The sequence below is a fragment of the Dipodomys spectabilis genome, unplaced genomic scaffold (genome assembly GCF_019054845.1).
Source record: "Dipodomys spectabilis isolate Male_0828 unplaced genomic scaffold, ASM1905484v1 ptg000826l, whole genome shotgun sequence".
NCBI lineage: Eukaryota > Metazoa > Chordata > Mammalia > Rodentia > Heteromyidae > Dipodomys > Dipodomys spectabilis.
Window position 1 is genome coordinate 795,677 of NW_024871503.1, and position 21,470 is coordinate 817,146.

General features: G+C 48.7%; 1 protein-coding gene across 2 annotated transcripts in view; it reads left to right on the forward strand.

The window, feature by feature from the left end:
- The first annotated feature begins 11,414 nt into the window (after positions 1-11,414).
- Positions 11,415-21,470, forward strand: part of Acacb (acetyl-CoA carboxylase beta) — a 67,164-nt gene continuing 57,108 nt past the window's right edge. The window contains exon 1 of one of the 2 annotated variants that reach the window (XM_042673419.1): positions 11,415-12,046. In XM_042673419.1, the coding sequence (XP_042529353.1) occupies positions 11,421-12,046 (626 nt within the window). In that variant the 5' untranslated portion in view covers positions 11,415-11,420. Of the gene's footprint in view, positions 12,047-16,422; positions 16,604-21,470 lie in introns of those variants that run through there. The other variant, XM_042673420.1, reaches the window with a different exon arrangement.

Below are 21,470 nucleotides of genomic sequence, written 5' to 3' on the forward strand. Positions count from 1 at the left end.
AGGCATTAGCAGATAGTACTCAGGTTTTTTATTTTATTTTTTATTTACTTATTGGTTGGTCATGGCACTTGAACTCTGGGCCTGGACACTGTCTCTCAGCTCTTCACCTCAAGGCTAGTACCCTACCACTTGAGAGCCACAGCGCCACTTCTGGCTTTTTCTGCTTATGTGGTGCTGAGGAATCGAACCCAGGGCCTCGTGCAGGGAAGACAAGCGCTCTACCACTGAACCACCTTCCCAGCCCTCAGGTTTTTTATTTTATTGCTGATGCTGGGATTTAAACTTAAAGCCTTGTACTTGTTCACCTTGCTTTCTGGGCAGGCGCTCTACTGGCTTTGAACTGCTGTCCTCCAGATCTCAGTCTCCAAGAGTAGCTAGGATTACAGATGTGAGCACCCAGCATGTTTCCTTTTTTGTCTTTTCTTTTTGAAGTACTACGGTTTGAGCACAGGCCCTTGCATTTGCTAGCCAGGCACTCTGCCACTTAAGCCATGTTCCCAGCCCCTGTATATATTTTGAACTTGTTAGTGCACACAAATCTTTTTTTTTCTTTTTCAATGCTAGTTCTGGGGCTTGAATTCAATGTCTGGGCGCTATCTCTGAGCTCTTTTGCTCAAGGCTAGCACTCTACCACTTTGAGCTCCACTTTCAGCTTTCTAGTGGTTCACTGGAGATAAGAATATCACAGAGCCGGGCGCTGGTGGCTCACGCCTGTAATCCTAGCTACTCAGGAGGCTGAGATCTGAGGATCGCAGTTCAAAGCCAGCCAGGGCAAGAAAGACCGTGAGACTCCTATCTCCAATAAACCACCAGAAAATCAGAAGTGGCGCTGTAGCTCAAGTGGTAGAGCGCTCGCCTTGAGCTGAAGAGCTGAGGGACAGCGCCCAGGCCCAGAGTTCAAGCCCCACGACCGACAAAAAAAAAAAAGAATATCACAGACTTTCCTGCCTGGGCTGGCTTTGAACTGCAGTCCTCAGAACTCAGCCTCCTGAGTAGCTAGGAGTACAGACCTGAGCCACCAGCACCCAGCTCCAGTAACAACAACAACATCATCATTATCATCATCATCATCATATTCAGAGAGAGTGTGAATAGCAAAATGAACCCCATGTTTTCTCCTCTTCTCTACCTAACATGCACACCTGTTTTCCTCTAGTGTTCCCCAATATTATAAATATTTTGAGTCAATTTGAAATAATTTTATAGTGAACACCTGTATAACCACCCCTTGGATTCTGCTGTATTTACTTTCTCATACCTGTTTTCTCTAAATTCTTCATTTCACCTAAATTGCAGACATCAGTATCTTAACCTCTTCCACCAAAAACTTTACATCATTAACTGCAGTTTGTTCTGGAGAGCTGGGGGAGAGTGGGTACCAGGATTTGAACTCAGAACCTTGCCAACTCATTCAGCTTGCTGGTTGGTAAACTAGTATGCCCTCCAACCTGTCTTTTTTTGGTGGTCCTGGGGCTTGAACTCAGGACTGAGCTCTGTTCCTGAACCTCTGTGCTCAAGGCTAGCACCCTACCACTTGAGCCACAGAGACACTTCTGGCTTTTTCTAAGTAGTTTATTGGAGGTAAGAATCTCATGGACCTTGAGGCTGGGAAGGTGGCTCAGTGGTAGAGTGCTTGCCTTGCATGCCTGAGGCCCTGGGTTCGATTCCTCAGCACCACATAAGCAAAAAGAAAAAAAGCCGGAAGTGGCACTGTGGCTCAAGTGGTAGAGCGCTAGCCTTCAGCTGAAGAGCTGAGGGACAGCGCCCAGGCCCAGAGTTCAGGCCCCACAACCAGACCCCCCTCCAAAAAAAAAAGAATCTCATGGACCTTGAAACCAGGTTGGTTTCAAACTGCGATTCTCAGATCTTGGCCTCCTGAGTAGCGAGAATTACAGGTGTGAGCCACCGTACCCAGCTTCAGCCTGTCTTTTTGCTGGTGGTTGCTTGTACCTGCACTGGGGCTTGAATTCACGGCTGAGGTTCTACCACTTGAGCCACATCTCCATTTCCAGCTTTTATTTTGCTGTCCCATTGGAGATAAGAGTCTTATGGATTTGTCTGCCCAGGCTGGTTCTGAACTGTGATCCTACCACTTGAGCCCTAGCAGCACTTTGAGAATTGAACCCAGGGCTTCATGCATACGAGGCAAGCACTCTACCACTAAGCCACATTCCCAGGCAGAACTGTGATCCTTAGACCTCAGCCTCCTGGGTAACCAGATGCTAGGCGTGAGCCATTGGTGGTCAGCTGCTGAACCTGCCTGGGCTAGCTTTGGACTTTGATATTCCAGATTTCAAGCTTCTGAGTAGCTAGGTACAGATGTGAGCTACCAGCCTGCCCATATTTTTTTGAAGAAAACCTCAGAGCCGCTTAATCATTTTGGTCATGAATCTTTTTAGTTCATATCTCTAAAAGAGGAGATGAATGTTTTCTTTTGAGCCATTGCCCTAATGCACACAACAATAGCCAATACACCCAGGATTCCTTGAATTCATCGCTTGGAACCTGGATGATGTCTTAGAGCCAGTTCATCAGGAAGTCTGAAGTCTAAAGGTGTAATTATTTCCAACCCCCTCTCTTTATGAAATGCCAGCTACTTGTTGGAAAAAGAATAGGGATAATTTGCTGGTAAAATCGATCACATTCTGGATTTGACTCTCCTGACTCTCTGCCAGAGATAAGGCAGGGATGGGGAACCTCTTTTCTCCACAGGGCCATTTGGACATTTCTAGAACAGCATTGGAGCCTGTCTTGCCATATACCAAATGATTTTTCAGGCTAGAGACAGCCCTTGGGCAGAAAGTTCTCCCCACCCCCTCCTCTCCCAGGAAGGGCTTGGCTGAAATCAGACAGCTGGAGTTCTTGGTAAAAGCAGCTGCTCTGTGGCTCCCGTCTCCGCACAGCCAGAACGCTATGATATCAGGAATGAGCTGGGGTTATCAACCCCACCCACCCGTGCACCAGTGGCTCATGCCTGTCATCCTAGCTACTCAGGAGGCTGAGGTCTGAGGATCATAGTTTGAAACCAGCCAGGGTAGAAAAGTCCCTGGAGACGCTTATCTCCAATAAACTACTCAAAAGCCAGAAGTAGCGCTGTGGCATAGGTTCTGTAAGTCATTGAGCATGGATGGTGAAGGATGTGGGTGCATTGCTGCTTCCATGAACCCCGCACGTGCCACAAACGTGTGACTTTCATGGGTCCTTCAGTTCCTCAGAGAGAGTCTATGTGACAGGCTTGGGGCTTGCTTGATCCCCCCACCCCCTCCCAATCTATTTACAGAGTCATGAATAACCCTCTGGCAGCCTCCAGAGATGTCAGTGATGTTTTTGTTGCAGATGCCATTTTGACCTCATGATGTTTGAAAAGAGATTTGGCATATTTCAATCCATTTTCATCAGCCCCCTCCTCTTGCCCTTCTCCTTGGGCGGGCCAGGCTCTCGGACCCGGCCATTTCCACAAGGGATTCCTTCCGTGGGAAAGCTTCTTAGAAATCATAGTCTGGTACATAATCTGGCATGCGGGTGAATTTCTTTGTTCTTTCTGATTTTTTTTTTGAGTAGGATCCCACTATGCAACCCACACTGGCCTTAAACGTTCAGTCCTCCTGCCTCAGTCTCCCCTTCCCCAGTGCTGAAAGTACAGGTGAGTGCCACCATGCCCAACTGTCTGTGAATTTCCTTTTGGTTCCTCTGTGTATAATGGACTAGAGGGATAAGACTGGAGGGCAGGGGGATAGGTCCTGAGGCTTGTGCAGTGGCCCAGGTAAGAGATAACAGAGCTTGAACTTCGATAAAGCTCTTAGTGCCAAGCCTGGAACAGCGTGGTTCTATGTGAGTGCATCTTGATTGTCTGCTTTTGGGGGGGGGGGGGGGAGAGAAGGGTCAGTCAGTCATTTGGTCATGGGGCTTGAACTCAGGGCTGGGCCCTGTCTCAGAGCTCTTTTTTGCTCAAGGCCAGCACTGTACCACTTTGAGCCACAACTCCACTTCTGGTTTTCTGGTGGTTCATTGGAGATAAAAGTCCCAAAGACTTTCTTGCCTGGGCTGCCTTTGAACCATGATCCTCAGATGTCAGCCTCCTGAGTCCCTAAGATTACAGCAAGAGCCACCAGGTCCTAGCTTGTTTTTATTAGTTCACTTAACATCACCAAAGCTATAAGACTGGTTGGTGCCCTTATCACTGGTGTTTTGGGATTTTTTTTTTTTTTTTTAGATCGGTCATGGGGCTTGAACTCTGGGCCTGGGTGCTGTCCCTCAGCTCAAGGCAAGTGCTCTACCCCTTGAGCCATAGTGCCATTTCTGGTTTTCTGGTGGTTTATTGGAGATGAGTCTCACAGACTTTCCTGCCTGGGCTGGCTTCCAACTGCGATCCTCAGATCTCAGCCTTCGGAATAGCTAAGATTACAGGCGTGAGCCACCAGCATCCAGCTCATCATCAGCATTTTTTTGGTCCAGTCGTGGGGCCTGAACCCTGGGCCTGGGCGCTGTCCCTCAGCTCTTCAGCTCAAGGCTAGCGCTCTACCACTTGAGCCATGGTGCCACTTCTGGCTTTTTTCTTTTTTTGCTTATGTGGTGCTGAGGAATCGAACCCAGGGCCTCAGGCATGCAAGGCAAGCGTTCTGCCACTGAGCCACCTTCCCAGCCCATCATCAGCCTTTTTTTTTTTTTTTTTTTTTTGCACTGGTGCCCTACCTTGCCCCTAGGTTCCTAGTGTCATTGAGGTCGCTGAGGCTGGGAGTGGATGTGAATTGTCTAGGACTGGCTCATCTGTGTGTGGCCGAGCTCTGTGTATCCTACCTGAGGCTCTGAGTGCACCTGGCTGTAGCTGAAATGGGCAGAGCGGGCCTGGGAGATCTGATCCTCTGAACTCTGACCCTTTTTGGTCCAAACGCTGCCTTCCAGACATATCCCCAGCTGTGTGTGAGTAGAGACTGTTGATCAGAGAGGGCATTGAACTTGCTCAAGACTCACCCAGCTTGTGAGTGGCTGAGCCCAGATGTACACACGGGTCCGTGTCCGGGGAACCGGTCGGGCTGTTAATACTGCCTTGTATCTAGATGGAGCACTGTGCTGGAGCGGGGAGCTCCATCCCCCACCCTGGCTGTGTCCTTCATTCCCTTTGCTCATCTGTTAAGCAAAGCCAGTGGGTGGGCATTGTCACCCCCCCCCCACACCCCCACCGTGGGCTGCAGGCCGGAGCAGGCAGATTTTGGAAAAACAAAAACAATAACAATACAACCCTACCATGACCTGTAGTCCCAAACCTCTGCTCCTGCAGGCCGGAGCTACTCATGCCCTGGCAGCCATACCGGGCTGTTCTAGGCACTTAATTATCTCTGCATCTGTAGAAGCACCTTGCACCATCTTCCCGGGCTCCCCACCCACCCCCGCCTCTCACTGACCACCCAGTTGCTTTTCCTAGTACACTTGATTTTCTCTTTGCTAAGCGCCCAGCTTGGCCAAACCCAACTCACGCTGAGCCTAGCCTTCCCCTCCCCTCCCTCCAGGCATCTAAAGGACAGGCCCAAAAGGCTCAGTCTGTTTTCCTGTCTACCTGTCAGGATTAGACCATTTCAGACCCATTCCCGACACTCAGTTGGGCAAGGCGGGGTGGTTGCGTGGCAGGCCGCGTAGGCTTTAGGACAGGATTGTGGCCAGCTGGAAGGAGGGCGGCTCTGTGGGCTGGAAAGCCGCCGGTGGCATAGAAAGACTACAAGTGGCTGTTTATAAGTTACAAGTTTACTTACACTCAGGTAGAAGGCTGAGCCAGGACCTTCCAGAGAGAGTGAGCGGCAGATAAAGCCACGCTGCTGCGCGGTGCTGGGAACAGCAGCCCAGCCGGCCGACCAAGCCCCTCCCCCATGGCCTGACACACACACCACCGGCCTCTTGATGAAAGGTGACACTCCGTAGGCCCAGTTCCCTTAGTCACCCTGTAGGTGCCTGTCAGACTCAAGGAGAATGGAGCTAGTGGCTCTGCCCCAGTGACGGTAAGTGACAGCAAGCGTTCTGGGTGGAAGGAAGGAAAAAAAAAAATCCCAAAGTGCAGAGGAGCATTGCTGGATGGTGATAGGCTGCTCCCTTTTGTCCCTCAAAGTCCTGGCCAAGAATGTGTGTGTGTGTGTGTGTGTGTGTGTGTGTGTGTGTGTGTGTGTTGTGTATTGGGGGCGGGGGGGGGGGGGGAGAGGGAATAGGAAAAAGCATACCCCTTTCCCCAACCTACCAGTGTCTTGTAGCTGCTGGCCAGCACTTGTTGGAACACAGGAACTTCCCGAGTTTATTCATTGTGTCCAGCCTCTGCCGGTCCTGGCAGCTGTTACTTGGGTTTCATTTGTAAAAAAATAAGGCTGGAGAGGAGGAATAGAGTGTTGTTGCTCCAAGGTAGAATGCCCACCTCGCATACGTGAGGGCCTAGGTTCAATCCCCGAGCACCACAAATTAGTAAAGAAGTATCGGTAGCTTTGGCTGGCATCCAGTTTTAGATCGGCTGGGTTATTTCAGCAAAAGGCAGCAGCTTGCCACAGGAGGGCCATAGGGGATCATTGGCAGATACCTCAGCCCACCCTCTGGGCCTTTGCTGGTCGTAGACTCAGACCCCTTGAACAGTGCTCATTCTAGACCACTGTCCATGTCTGGCATTGTTAATTTATGTATTGACCTATGGGTCCATCAGGAAGATGTGTGTCTGAATTTAGGAGCTTATCTCAGTGATCTGTGTAATACCTTCTACCCTATGGAATTTATTCATATCCATTTTCGACGTCTGGGGAGGGTATGGAAAGTTGGGCCAGGATTTGAGCCAGCACTAAAGACTGAGCATTTCTGAGCTACCGTTTCTCAAAACAGTGGAATAACAACAACAGTGTAACACTAGCAACATCCTCAAAGTTGTTCTGTGGTTTGGAGCAAGGTAGGGTAGGAATCTTGGATGCTGGGGGCGGGAGGAGGAGGGGGACGGTGGGGGACAGGGGACATGTATGTGAAGCGCCATGCAGGAACAACTACCATTCAGAGAACAGCTCTGAGGCAGGAAAACAGCAAGAAGTCATGTCTCCATTTTACAGAGAAGGAATCTGAGGTCCAGTGGGTTTCTTTGGCTTTCTCAAACAGTGTCTGTACTTGGAGAAAAATTCTCTGGTGTTAGAACTTTAAAAGAAAAGGGAGGTGAGTGTGGTCATGCAGGTAGCCCTGGCCTGGTGGGCCTGGGGCATGGGAGAGGACCAGTAGATCTGAAAGGATTTGCAGAATGAGAGGAGAGGGTTCTACTTTCAAGCGTGGTACTTAGCACACCGTCCCTGAATCCCCTAATAAGCTTGTGTCTGCCCCTCTACTTATTCTCTAATGCAGTGAGAAAATGCCTGATGCTGGGTCTTGTATAAAGAAAAGAGGTTTACTTAGCTCACAGAGGGGGAGGGCCCCAGAGGAAGCCAGCCTCTGCTCAGCTCTGTTAGGGTCTTTCTGCCAATAGCACAACACGGTATCGTAGTGGGAAGGTAAATGGGAAAGAGACCATTTGGGGACACAGGAAGACAAGGAGCAATCAGATGCCTGGTATGCTTTATTTATTTATTTATTCATCCATCATGGGGCTTGAACTCTGGCCTTGGGGACTGTCCCTCAGCTCTTCAGCTCAAGGCTTGTGCTCTACCACGTGAGCCTTGAGTTGAGCTGCTTGCTGTTTTCTAGTGGTTAATTGGAGGACTTTCCTTCCTGAGCTGGCTTTGAACTGTGATCCTCAGATCTCAGCCTCCTGAGTAACTAGGATTACAGGTGTGAGCCACCGGTGCCTGGCAGTATGCTCTTTTTATAACAGTTCATTTCCACAAGCAAAAAAATCCGAAGTCACTTTTCAAGACCAGCATGAATCTTCCAAAGATGACGATGCCTTTATGACTTAATTATCTCTTTAGGCTCCATCTCCTAAAGGTGCCACTACCTCCCAACACTGCCCCCTTCTGGGACCTATAGGGAATACACTCAAATAATTTCCAAAGCACAAATCACCACCGGGTCCTACATCCAAGTCCTACATCAGCCTACATCAGTCCTACATTCTTTCTAGTAGCCAGATCCCCTGTAATTTTTCAAAGACCTTATCTAAAATGTAATAGGGCTTTCCAGGGACAATACATAGCAAGAACGCATCCTCGCAGTAGCTTAAATATTTTCTGATTGGAGGAACAGAAGAAGGCCTAGCAAATAAATCAATTGTATCCACTTAGCTGTTCTTCCTCTTGATCTTCAATTTTACACATTTTACACCTTTGTGTCTGGAACGCCCTTCTGCAGGGCCTCTGGTGCTCTTGAACACAGGTTCAGGAACAAAACCCTAAAGTCAAAATTCCAGCTAGGCCTGAGCCATTGGTTGGCGCTCAATGTGTGGGCGTGGGGTTTTCCCCTCATGAACTCTGTCACTGAGCACTCGGTTACTGCGTGCTGGACACAAGGATCTTGAAATCAGTGTTCCCAAGGGCCACTCAGTGGGTCAGGGAGGACGAGGACAGTTAGAGCAGCAGGTTATAACCAGGACATAAATCCTTACCCTGAGGCTGAATAGAGAGCCCTGAGGTGTGGCTGGGGGCAAAGGGTGGGGATCGCAGGTGTGTGTGTGTGTGTGTGTGTGTGTGTGTGTGTGTGCGCGCGCGCGCGCGCGCGTGCGCAGCGCGCGCGTGCGTGTGCACGCGCGCGCACAGAGTTAGAAGGTGGCTTACACTCTGTCTGTCATACCCTTCTGCTTCAAGAGCTATAAAACTTGAACCTGCTGGACTTTTGGGTCATTCCAGAGGTAGCTTTTGCACATTTTTGCCAATACCATGTGCTAATTACTAATTTCAGATTGTTTCCCAAGGGCCTGGCTGAGCCAGCAGCTTCGGGATGCTGACCTTTCTTACTGACAGTTTCTTCCTTTTTTTTTTTTCTTTGTCATTCATAGGGTTTGAACTCAGAGCCTGGGAGCTATTCCTGAGCTCTTCTGCTCAAGGCTAGCACTCTACCACTGTGAGCCACAGTGCCACTTCCAGTTTTCTGGTGGTTCATTGGAGTCACAGGCTTTCCTGCCTGGGCTGGCTTTGAATCCCCAGCCTCAGATCTCAGCCTCCTGAGTAGCTATAATTACAGCTGTGAACCACCAGTGCCTGGCTTAGTTTAGTTCTCTCTCTCTCTTCTCTCTCATTTCTTGAGGATTCACCAAGTATAAGGTGCGCAGTAACAGAATAAAGCCTGTCTCCTAGGAGCAGGATGGGTGAAGGAGGCATGAATATGAACACCAGTTATCTCAGCAGCATTGGACACCTGCTCACTGGGATGTTGTTGCTGCTGTTGTTGTTTTGTGGTGCTTGGGATGTGACCAGGACCTTGTGGGCATGCTAGGCAAGTGCTGTATCCAGAGCCACATCTGCAGCCTACCTGAGGTTGGTGGAGCTGAGCGCTCGCCGCCTGAGCCAGGAAAGAGCATAAGGCAGAGTTGGGCCAGGGTTGGAAATCTCTTTCTAGTGCAAGTCCCCATTGACTAAAGACCTCTCCTCAGGTCCTTTCGCCTTCTTCCTGTAAGTACTACCCTGGGGTTCGGTCTTTCGTTTATTTCTCTTCAGTTTTGTAGATTTTTTAATGTTACAGGTTAATACATTGAAAACGACAGCATTTACATCCTAGGTATTTTGTTGTGTGTTCTACCTGGAAAAGCACCCTTGCCAACATTTTCTTAGTTCTTGTCCCAACAGAGTTCAAGAAGTTCTTGGCTCACGTATTTCCAGGAAACCACGAGAACTTTTCCACTTCCCTTCAGAACGCTGTGTTGAAATTACAGAAGAGAAAGCCAGAGAGATCCCAAGTCGATCTCACTGGGCGTTTCGTGGGTCTGACTTTGAAATGCTTCCAGTACACAACTGGGGTAAAAGATCGACTCATTGATTGACTGTTTTTATTTTTATTTTTTGCAGTGCTGGGGATAGACGCTCAGGGCCTCACGCATGCTAGCCATGGGCTCCACCACTCACCCCCAGATGCAGCCTGCAAAATGGGTCCCAGAAGCTGTCAAAACATACTCAGTGCTGGGTGTGGGTGACTCGCGTCTGTCCTCCTAGCTACTTAGGAGGCTGAGATCTGAGAATTGCAGTTCAAAGTCAGCCTGGGCAGGAAAGTCTGTGAGACTCTTATCTCCAATTAACCACTAGAAAACTGGAAGTGGTGGTAGAGCACTAGCCTTGAGCAAAAGAGCTCAGGGACAGTACCCAGGCCTTGGATTTTTCCAATCCCCAGGAATGAAGGAAAAAAAATCATGGTGTGTTAGGGATTTTTGCAGCTTCCTAACCATCACTACCATCATCAGCTGTATGAACATTTCCATCACCCCAAACAAACCCCTCACCTTTAGCCAGGACCTCCTCCTACCCCAGCCTTTACTTCTAGCAACTAGTAATCCTCTTCTTATCTCTATAGATATGTCTGCTTTGAATATTTTGTTGCTGTGTTTTCAAATTCATCCACCTTATACAGTATGGATTAGTGCTACACTCACTCCTTTTATGTTGTTGTTGTTGTTGGTCTTGGGGCCTGAACTCTGGGCCTGGGCGCTGTCCCGCAGCTCTTCGGCTCAAGGCGAGCACTCTACCATTTGAGCCACAGCACCACTTCTGGCTTTTTCTGCTTATGTGGTACTGAGGAATTGAACTCAGGGGCTCATGCATGCAAGGCAAGTGCTCTACCACTGAGCCACCTTCCCAGCCCACACTCACTCCTTATGGCTGAATAATATTCCATGGTGTAGATGAACCACGTTGCATTTGCCTGTCTACCAGTCAGTGGCTATTTGGGTTTTCCCACTTTTTTGGCATCATGTATCATGCATTAATGTCTTCTTCTCGTTCAGTTCTCTGTCACAGGAGTGTCTGTGATCTGGGCTGACTGTGTGGTCCTAGTATTGTAGATCTTAATCTATGTGTGATGTCACACATGGGTACATGTGTGATGGGTACCTGAGTGTTACAGCAGGAATATCTGAGACCAAGCAATTTGTAAGGAACAGAGATTTATTTGTTCCAATTGTAGAGACTGAGAAGTCCAAGACCAAAGGCAGAGGGACGGCAGAGCCACAGGGGTCCAGCCTCCTTTACCAAAAGCCCCCTCTCAAGGCTATAAACCCTCTACCATGATGACAACATGAATCCCAGCCCTCTTGGCCTCATCAGTTCTTAAAGATCCCACCTCTCAACACTGTCACATTGGGGACTCAGTATCCAACCCATTGAAAACCCTAACATATACCCTGAGAGAGATGAAGCAGGCTCAGAAGCATCAAGGACTGTGCCCAAGGCCACACAGCACATCGTGGGTCTTGTTGGGCCCACTACCTCTCAGTCTGCTAGCTCCCGTGGGAGAGAAGTCACTCAGTAAAAATCTCTTTTCTTTTACAGATTTTCTGAATGGTCTTGCTCCTTTTCCTCTCTTGCCTGATTTTCTCCTGCCTGACGTTTTCCTGGTTAAAAATCTGGAGAAAAATGACAGACTCCAGCCCGGTGACCAACAGTAAGTTGGAAGCGAGTCTCATCCTGAATCAGGAGCCCATTCCAGCCTCAGACAACTCAGAGGAGCAGCTGCAAACAAATGCTGGTGACAGCTCCCAGCCAAAGACTCCTAAACAGGCCGAGTCGACCTCCCATAAAAGCCCCAGCGATGCCTGTCAGCAGGAAGACTCTCAGTCCCCACATTCTTCCCATGACACCCGGCCCACCCCAGAACTGCAAGTCAATGGGACAGAGACCCAAGGCCCAGAGCCCCCAGATACTTATGGCCTGTCCTCTCCAGCCAAGCCCCAGGGCCAGCGAGCCAGATCCCCATCCAAAGAGGACAAGAAGCAGGCCCATATTAAGAGGCAGCTCATGACCAACTTCATCCTGGGCTCCTTTGATGACAACTCTTCCGATGAAGACTCTGGGGCTGGCATTTTACGAGAGTCTTCCCGAAAGGGCAGTCGGGCCAGCCTGGGCACCCTGTCCCCAGAGGCTGCTATGATTGCAAGTGAAGCTGACACCCTTATGCCAGCTATGAGGTAAGAGCGGCCATTCTCTTCCGTCTGAGGCAATGCCAATAGTCAAGGTAGCTGTGTTTAAAAAGAAGGAGGAGACGAACTAGAGGATGTAAACCCTGCCTCTTTGTTCACTGCGTGGCTGGGTAGTAGTCTGGTGTTCTTTTTTGTTGTTGTTGTTGGTTGTGGGGCTTGAACTCTGGGCCTGGGCGCTGTCCCTCAGCTCTTCAGCTCAAGGCAAACACTCTACCACTTGAGCCACAGTGCCACTTCCGGTTTTCTGGTTGTTAATTGGAGATAAGAGTCTCACTTTCCTGCCTGGACTGGCTTTGAACTGGGATCCTCAGCTCTCAGCCTCCTGACTATAGTCTGTTGCTCTCCCCTATCATTTTGAGGTCTCCAGTTTCTCCAGAACAAAAGGGAACCCAGGGATTTTGGCTGATTCTCCCAATCCTTTCTCCATTTTAAAGACTGAAAAGTAAGGGCTCAGGTGGGCACTGGTGGCGCATGCTTGAGATCTGAGGATAGCGGTTCAAAGCCAGCCTGGGCAGGAAAATCCATGAGACCCTTATCGCCAGTGAACTACCAGAACACTGGAAGTGGCACTGTGGCCAAAGTGGTAGAGTGATAGGAGGAGCAAAAGAGCTCAGGGACAGTGCCCAGATCCCAAGTTCAAGCTCCATGACCACCACCAACAACAAAAAAGAAAATGAAAAAAGACTGAACACTAAGGGCTGGGGAATTGGGGTAATCCTGGGGTATTCATCCGGTGCTCTGCCCTCCTTATAGGAATTACAACAAAGACAACCAAAAGGCAATGTGTGCTTGTGAGTCTGCCTTTCATGGTTTCCCAAGGGAACCCTCTGGGTTGTTCTGTCCTGCAAGGCCAGCTTCCAACCACCAGCCTCTTCCTGCTGCTCCCTAGTAGGAGACTGGCAAGCATGGATGGAAAATGCCCATGTTAAAGCTTGCGTCCTGGGCACAAGCTTTTGAAGCCATCTTTAAAGGGACCTTGTCCTTCCTCCTCCATCCTCACTCTCACTGAGACTCAGCCTCAGCCCTCTCTCTGGGCCTGTGTACCTGCTGCTACCACCAAACTCAGTGAAATGCCCTTTTATGTCTCAAACTCCCATCGTGGCCAACTGGTCTACCTTGCACTGAGAAGGACCACATGCTCTGCTCCCACCATCTTACAATTCTTCACTGTTGGCTAAGGAGCAAGGTCTTCAATTTGTGTTTTCCCCTGGATGCTGGAAATTCATTAGAGGGTCCTTCTATCCAGAATTACCTCCCCTGATGGGCCTTCCCTGTCACTGCCCCACCTTTAAAATATGCCCCCATCCCAGCCCCTCATTTCATTATTGCTCCAGTTTTTGTGTTTTGTCTCCCTCCTGGAGAGTATGTCTGTACTTATTTGTTTTATGCTGGTTTCCTTCCTTAGGGCAAAGTCCATGAATTCAGGGCTAGGTTGGCAATGGTCTGTTTTTTCCCCCACTGCTTTGTCTATTACAGACTATGAAATGCATGAATGAAGTGAGCAATGTGGGCTTGCCTCACCAAATCCTGTATATCAGGATGTGAAAAACACTTGAACAAGTATGGAGATGGATGGGTGGATGGATGGATGGATGGATGGATGAAGAAATGGATGAAGGATAAATAGATGAATGGGCCTCTTGCTGGTCTTCAGCAACAGTAATATTTTATTCCCATAAAACCTTTCTTGCATATATTGTATAACTTTGTAGACTATCCTGGAATTAAGTTCCAATTTTAGGAGTTAAGCTGCAATTTTGGGTTTTTCTTTTGTCTTTATATCATTACAGGAAGTCAAAGTTTCTCCCTTTTCCCCACCTGATGAGTGCTGGCTACCATTATGGACTTTGTGTACTCTGTTCTGGTTTCTCTTAGAAGAGAAACCTTCCCTTGGGTTCATCTCAGGTCAAGGGTTGAGAATGTCCTGTCCTGTCCTTGGTCTTGGAAAGGATCTTTGAGGGTTAGAACTCCCATACAACTCTTAGAAATGGAGCTGAAGGGAACATGACAGGATGTAGCAAAAGAGTTGCTCACACCATCTCTGAAAGGAGGTCTCCCCCGCAAGCCTGCTGCTGTTCAGGATGGTCCTGCCCTGTGAAAGAAGCATTAGTATGCTCTGAGATGTCTTGGACTGAGATGCCCAGGTCCAAAGTCTCTTCTCACCATCTTGTTTCCCTAGCAGCTTAGTATGCACACTGCTGCAGGGTAGGCAACCCGGGACAAGGTAGGCTCAAGATCAGTCGGAGTTAGTATTGAAGCTTATAAAACTCAAGGTTCTCTATAACTGGTGAACTTTTCACTGATGAAACCTGTCCCGAATCCGTGTGAATTATTTAAGAGTCTTTTGATTCCTTTTGCTTGTGTGAATATTTTTCCTATTTTCTATTTACTGAAATACTAACATGGATACAGAGTATAAAATTTCATCTTCCTAAAAAAAAAAATTCCATGTTCTGAAACTCCTTGCAGTTTCAGTAAAGGACTGGGGACTGTAACGTTCAGTCTGGAAACACAGAAAATGTTTCAACTTACTTGTATGTGTAGGGAGGGAGAGAGGGAGGGAGAGAGAGAGGGAGGGGTCCCCAAATAGTTAATAATCATTATGTAGGAGTTGAAGACCAGCCTGGGAAACAGAGTTAGGAAAAAAAAAAAAAAGGAAACAAGATGGCTCTCACGCTCTATGCCCATATAAGTGAAATCCCTTTCCTGAGGCCCTGGTGGCATTAGCTGTGTCGGTCACCTTTCAGGACCTGGTGAGATTAGGTGTGTCAGTCACCGTTAAGGACCTGCTGGAGTACAGTGTGTCAGTCCTTCTGGCTGTATTCCAGGGCAGAGTTTGGTAAAAATCTAGAACAATACAAGGAAACCAGTCCTCTTCTATTTGGGTTTGAGTAGGGCAGGAATGCTTTGCAATTATCTTCATTTCCCTTTTGGTATTTGTTTGAAATTAATTTAAAAAAAAAAACACGATAAACAAAACACCTTAGCTGATGAATGATGGTTGTGTGTAGGTAATCCCTGAACTCTGGAGTTCTGTCTAAATAAACCAAAAAGAAAAAAAAAAAAAATCACCCTAAAGAGGGTTTTTTTTTGGGCGTGGGGTAGGTCAGGTGAAGCTACTATCCTAGAGAGCTTTCTAGAAACAGTTACTGCAATTTTATTTAAGGGCTTGTGGGTGTGGCAGGGGATTGCTGTTCACCTTGTAGTATGAATTTAGCACTCCCTCAGGTGTGGCCCTGGTGGTTCTTTTGCAGGGAATGTTATCTTTTGGGCCAGTATTCGCGGGTTTTTTTTTTCTTGCTTGCTTGCTTTTATGAACATAGGTTATGTGTCATTATTATGATTAAATATTTTTATCGCGATCTTATTGATTTATTTTACTGTGCTTGAGATGGTGTTAAATAAAAAGTGTAGCAGACCTTAGGCAGACTTCGTCAAACCCGGGTGCATCTCTTGATAGTTCTACCGTGCTTTAGGCAGGGGTTGGTTTGGGTCTTTGTCCTTCGTTATATTGCTGGAAGAAGGAACCTTCCTTCCTTCCTTCCTTCCTTCCTTCCCTCCTTCCTTCCATCCTTCCCTCCCTCCCTCCCTCCCTCCTTCCTTCCTTCCTTCCTTCCTTCCTTCCTTCCTTCCTTCTTTCCTTCCTTTCCTCCCTCCCTCCCTCCCTCCCTCCTTCCTTCCTTCCTTCCTTCCTTTGTGTATTGGGAATACACTGGATGTTAACCTCGGTCGGAGTCTATTTAGGATCGGGGGCCGGCAGCTGGGGTCTTCCCTGCCCTTCCTGGGTCCTTTCCTGGGCCCCACTGGGGGATGGCAGGAGGGGGAGAGAAGGAGAGCTGGAGAAGGAGGAGAGGAAGGTGTGGCAAAAACTACCCCTGGGGGTCGAAGTGAAAAAATCAGCCAAGACGGGAGTTTGGAAGCCAGAAGTTGACCTGGCAATGCGGGCTCTCATTTGCAATGTCTCCCATCGCGTGCGTGCGTGTGCGTGTATGTGAATAGGGCCACATGTAGGGGTAGGCAATCTTTAATTCTGCTTTAAATGGGAGGAGCCGAGCAGGAGAGCAAAGGCGGGGTTTTTTAATTGTTCTTCCTCGGGTGCTCAAGGTCAACCGCGGTCAGCCATGGGGGGGCGGGGCGGGGCTGGAGTGGCGCAGGGGGCGTGGCCTACACTAGGGGCGTGGCCTGCACCCGGGGCGGGGCTTTAGTGGGCGTGTCTTCTCGGGCGGGGCGGGGCGGAGCCCGGGCGGGCACATGGGTCCCCCGCGCAGGCTTGTGCAGGGGGGGCATTTCGGGATGGAGCAGGCGCAGCACCGAGTTGGATGTCCGCCCGCAGTCGCCAGACGCGGCCCCAGGCGCTCTAGGACAGTGCCTCGGCCTCTCTGTCGTGACCCGGCTACCCTGATGGGCCTCAGGGCTGGGGTCCGCTTTAAGGGCTTAAGGGGTGCGTGCTCTGCACCCCTGCAGGAGCCGGGTGGGATTGGCCGGCGGGTCGGTCAACATGAGCCCGGCCAAGTGCAAGGTCTGCTTCTCTGATCGCCCCGAGAAGTAAGTAAGCCTGCAATTTTTTTGTGACTGTTGCTTCTTACAAACTCATGCAAGCCCCCTTCCCTCCAAGTCCCAGGTCAGGCTGTATGTCCTCTTAGCACCCCCTTTTCCTTTGACACCCCCCCCCCCAACCAAAGAAATGCAAGCTTAACTTTGGCTGTTGGGCAGATGGAGCCCACTTTGCAAACTCTGTCAGGCCTTGGCTGGAGGAGGAGGAGGAGGCCAGACCTGACTTTTTGAAGTGGAAACCCTGGGGAGACCGGAGGCTGGCATTCCTATGGAAGCGCATTTTCTTTTTTTTTTTTTTGGAAGCGCATTTTCTGATCAGACTCATAGGCATCTCGGAGTCCCTGAGCGTCTTAGTCCCCCCCCCCCAGATATGATTTTGCCTTTTTCTTTTCATTTTGTTATACTTTTAAACTGTTGCCAAAGTGATGCTGTATTTGCTGTTGGAAATTCAGAAACTCAGAGATAAACAGAAAGGAGGAATGTGAGTCACCATAATTCCTCCTCCAGTGACCCACAGTGGTGTGTCTTTGTAGTGGTAGGTGCAGAGGTTTTAATGTATAAAGTTGAATCACGTTCCCAGCACTGGTGGCTCATGCCTGTAAGCCTTACTACTCAGGAAGCTGAGATCTGAGGAGCAAGGTTCAAAGACAGCCTAGGCAGACATATCTGAAAGACTCTTATCTCCACTTAGCAAAAAGCTGGAAGTGGAGGTGTGACTCAAGTGGCAGAGCACCCACCTTGAGTGGAAAAGCAATGTCAGAATGCAAGGCTCTGAGTTGAAGCCCCAGTACTGGCACCAAAGGAGGGGGGGGGGGGAGGGGAAGGAAGGAAGTTAGGAAGTTAGGAAGGAAGGAAGGAAGAAAACGAGGTATCATGCAGAATATAGTAGACTGTTGTAATTTGCTTGTGTGTGTGTGTGTGTGTGTGTGTGTGTGTGTGTGTGTGTGTGAGTCCTGGGGCTTGAAATCAGGGCTTGAGTGCCATCTCTGAGATTTTTTTGCTCAAGGCTAGTGTTCTATCACGTAAGCCACAGCACCACTATGGCTTTTTGGTGGTTTATTGGCAATATAAAGAGTTGTGATCCTCAGATCTCAGCCTTCTGAGTAGCTGGGATTACAGATGTGAGCTACTGATGCCTGGCCCACAAATAAAGTTTTATTGGAAGATAGCCACATCATTAACTTGCATTAGTCTGTGGGTCCTTTTGTGCTTAATTGGTGGAATTGTTTAGAGGACAGAACTGGCCCAAAACACTTGAAATATTATGGATTGCCAGAAATGCTTTGCAACCCTGCTTTATCCCATGATGTCCAGGGTGTTGCTGTAACAGGATGCATCTTAAAATTTAAGCTGCCTTTCCCCCCCCTCCCGCCCCCCAGCATGTTGAGGAACATCTTGTAGGCCAGTCACTTCCTGTGTCTGTAAACCTCCCATGTACACACATATATGTGTATATGAACCATCCTTGGGTAGCAGGAATGGACCCTTTGAAGTCTGTGGGAAGCAGGACCTCTACCTCCCAGTGGGGGTTAGTGGGGGTAATTCAGGTAGACATCTTGTCAGTATGACTGTCCTTTTATCTGTGGTTTTGTTTTCTGTCACAAGTGGCTCAAATGGTAGAGCATCTTCTTAGCAAGCTCAAGGCTCTGAGTTCAAAACCCAGTACTTGGGCTGTGAATGTGGCTTAGTGGTAAAGTGCTTGCCTAGCATGCACGAAGCCCTGGCTTTGATTCCTCAGTACCACATACACAGAAAAAGCCAGAAGGAGTACTGTGGCTCAAGTGGTAGAGTGCTAGCCTTGAGCAAAAGAAGCTTAGGAACAATGCCCAGGCCCTGAGTTCAAGCCCCAGACCTTACTAAAAAAAAAAAAAATTAAAAAGCAAACAAACAAAAACAGAACAGCTTATATTTCCTCCTCCTTTTCCTCCCCTTCCCCCCACTATCATATCATTTTAGGTCTGGATTCCACATATGAGTGAAAACATGCAATATTTGGCTTTTTTTATTGTTGTTGTGGGCCTGGAGATCAGGGCCTGGGCACTGTCCCTAAGCTCTTTTTGCTCAAGGCTAGCACTCTACCACTTTGAGCCACAGCACCACTTCCAATATTTGGCTTTTTTGAGTTTGACTTACCTTGCTCAACATGATGATCTCCAGTTCCACCCATTCCCTGCCTCTCCAGTAAACAGCATCATTTCATTCTTCTTCAGGGCTGAATAGCACTCTGTTGTATGTATATCATTTCCGTGTATCCTTGATCCACTCATCAGATGGGCACCCAGCCTGACCCCACAGCTTGGCTACTGTGCACAGTGCTGTGACAGATGGGAGTGTACAGGTTTCTCTCTTCTCTGTTGATTACTCTCCAGGAATGGTATGTTGGTGGGGTTATCATTTCCACTGGCAGTGTGTATGGATTCTTTCTCCCCCTAGATCCCCTCCCCAGCATTCACTGCTGTTTGTTTTCTTGATGATGGCCATTCTGACTAGGGTGAGGTGGAATCTTAGTGGGGTTTTTTTTTTGCCAGTCCTGGGGCTTGAACTTGGAGCCTGGGCACTGTCCCTGAGCCTTTCTGTGCTCAAGGCTAGTGCTCTACTACTTGAGCCACAGCACCGCTTTTGGCTTTTTCTGTTTATGTGGTACTGAGGAATCAAACCCAGGATTTCACACATGCTACACAAGCACTCTACCACTGAGCTACCTTCCCAGGTCTCTTAGTATGGTTCTGATTTACATTTCCCAGATGGCTAAGGATGTGGAGCCTTTCTTCAGGGATCTGTTAGCCATTTGTACCTCATCAACTGGATTCCTTCAAGCAATTCATGTCAGGGCTGCAAACAGCTTCCTGGCTTGGGGGGCGGGGCAGCCCTCTGTTTTTGTGAGGGACCAAATAGTAAATATTTTCAACTTTGTAGCCATATGGTCTCCACCAGCTCACTCTGCTCTTTCCTTCAGCCTTAACTACAATCAAGCAATGTTTCCAAATGAGCTGAATTTGGAATTTCACTTAATTTTCGTGTGTCACAAAATAGGATTCTTTGGATTTTTTTTTCCAGTGTGAACCCCCTTCTTGACCTGTCAGGGTACAGAAGCTCCTGGACAACTGGATTTGGCTCATGGGTCTCAGCTTATTCACCCCTGCCTTGATGAGCTGGACTAGTGTGTGGCCCGAAACCTTTCCCAAGGGTCTGTTGGTCTGGGAGCCTTTTCTTTCTTCTTCTTCTTCTTCTTCTTTTTTTTTTTTTGCAACACTAGGGTCTGAACTCAGAGTCTCACTCTTGCTTGCGGGCACTCTGCATTGGACCCTTACCCTCGACCCCAGGAAGCCTAGTTTTGTGTTGTTGAAAAGATACGTTTTGAAGTTATCTGCTGGACTACACAATGTCCCTTCTTGCTTTATGATAAGACAAACGTTTGGCCCAGAAAGTACCTTTGCTGCCATCATCTGGCAGTGGGAGTGTTTGTCCCCTTCTGCTTCATGGGAGGGAAGAGAAGGTGGTAGATCTGAGGGTTGGATGTGGCCAGGGGCCTGTGTACCACCCTTGGGCTGCTGTAATGGCCTTCCTTCAGAGTGAGAACAATGGATGGTATTGTGAGCTCCACTGTGGGCAAGCCCTATTATATTTGTGTGTGTGTGTGTGTGTGCACACACGCGCATGCACACGTTTATATGTGCCTGGAGCTTGAACTCAGATCCTGGGCACTGTCCCTGAACGGAGTTTCACGGATTTTCTTATTTAGGCTAACTTTGATCCTCGATCCTCGGATCTCAGTCTCCTGAGTAGCTAGATTACATGCAGGAGCGACCAGCCCAGGTTGAATCTTCCTCCTCCTCTTCCTCCACCACTTCCTCCTCTGCCTCCTTCTCCTCCTTCTTTTGTCATTTGTGAAAATGGCTTAAATTCACTGTCCCTCAGCTTTTTTTTTGCTCAAGGCTAGCCCTCTACCACTTGGAGCCACACAATTCTACTTAAGAGTCTCACAGATTTTCCTGCAGAGGCTGGCTTTGAACCATGATCTTTAGATCTCAGCCTCTTGAATAGCTAGGATTACAGATGTTGTTACTATTTTTTTTTTTAATCAAGCCCCACGACCGACAAAAAAAAAACTATATAGAGCACTATTTTTTTTTAGCCTAATCAATAGGAAATGCTTTCATTTATCTCGGAGAATCTCTGATCCTCAGTCTTCTCTGGAGCCAGTGAGGAGACACCTTACCACCCCTCCCCTGACCTCTAAGCATGCTCATTTCCTGTCCCCTCAGTTCAGTGCCCGCTGTTCCTCCCGCTGACAGCGGAGTGCTGTTTGGCTGGCACCTCTGTTGTTGACTGCTACCCGAAGCCATTTCCAAAGTCACGGTGGAACGTTTCAGCTTGTCCTGTTGCCCGGCTTCGGGTTGGGCTGAAGGCTTAGGGCAAAGCAGAGTTGTCCTTCAACTGAAGCAAAGGCTGGCTGGAGGTTGGGCTGTCGGAAGCCAACCTCGGTTGGTCTCCAGCATTGTCCAAAAGAATTAAAATAGCCACTTGCTCAGAGACTGGACCAGACATAAGGCCACCTGGCAGGATTATCTATTCGTATTTGGGGTTCATAATGACGGCTTAGGGTTTGCAGGATGAAGGGGCTCTGTCATCACCTTAGAAATCAAAATGGCAACTGTGAATGGTGCCCCCGCGTGCGCCCCCCCCCCCCCCCCAAGCCGCAGAATGGAGTTTTCTCCACTGTGCTTTAGGTCCAACTGATGGGTGATTGTGTGTGTGGAAAAGGGAAATGGTAGACTTTCAGGAACAAAGGAACAGGGTCATGGTCAGATGGGGAGAGCATTTAAATAGAGAACGGGACCTGGGCTCCACGGACCAG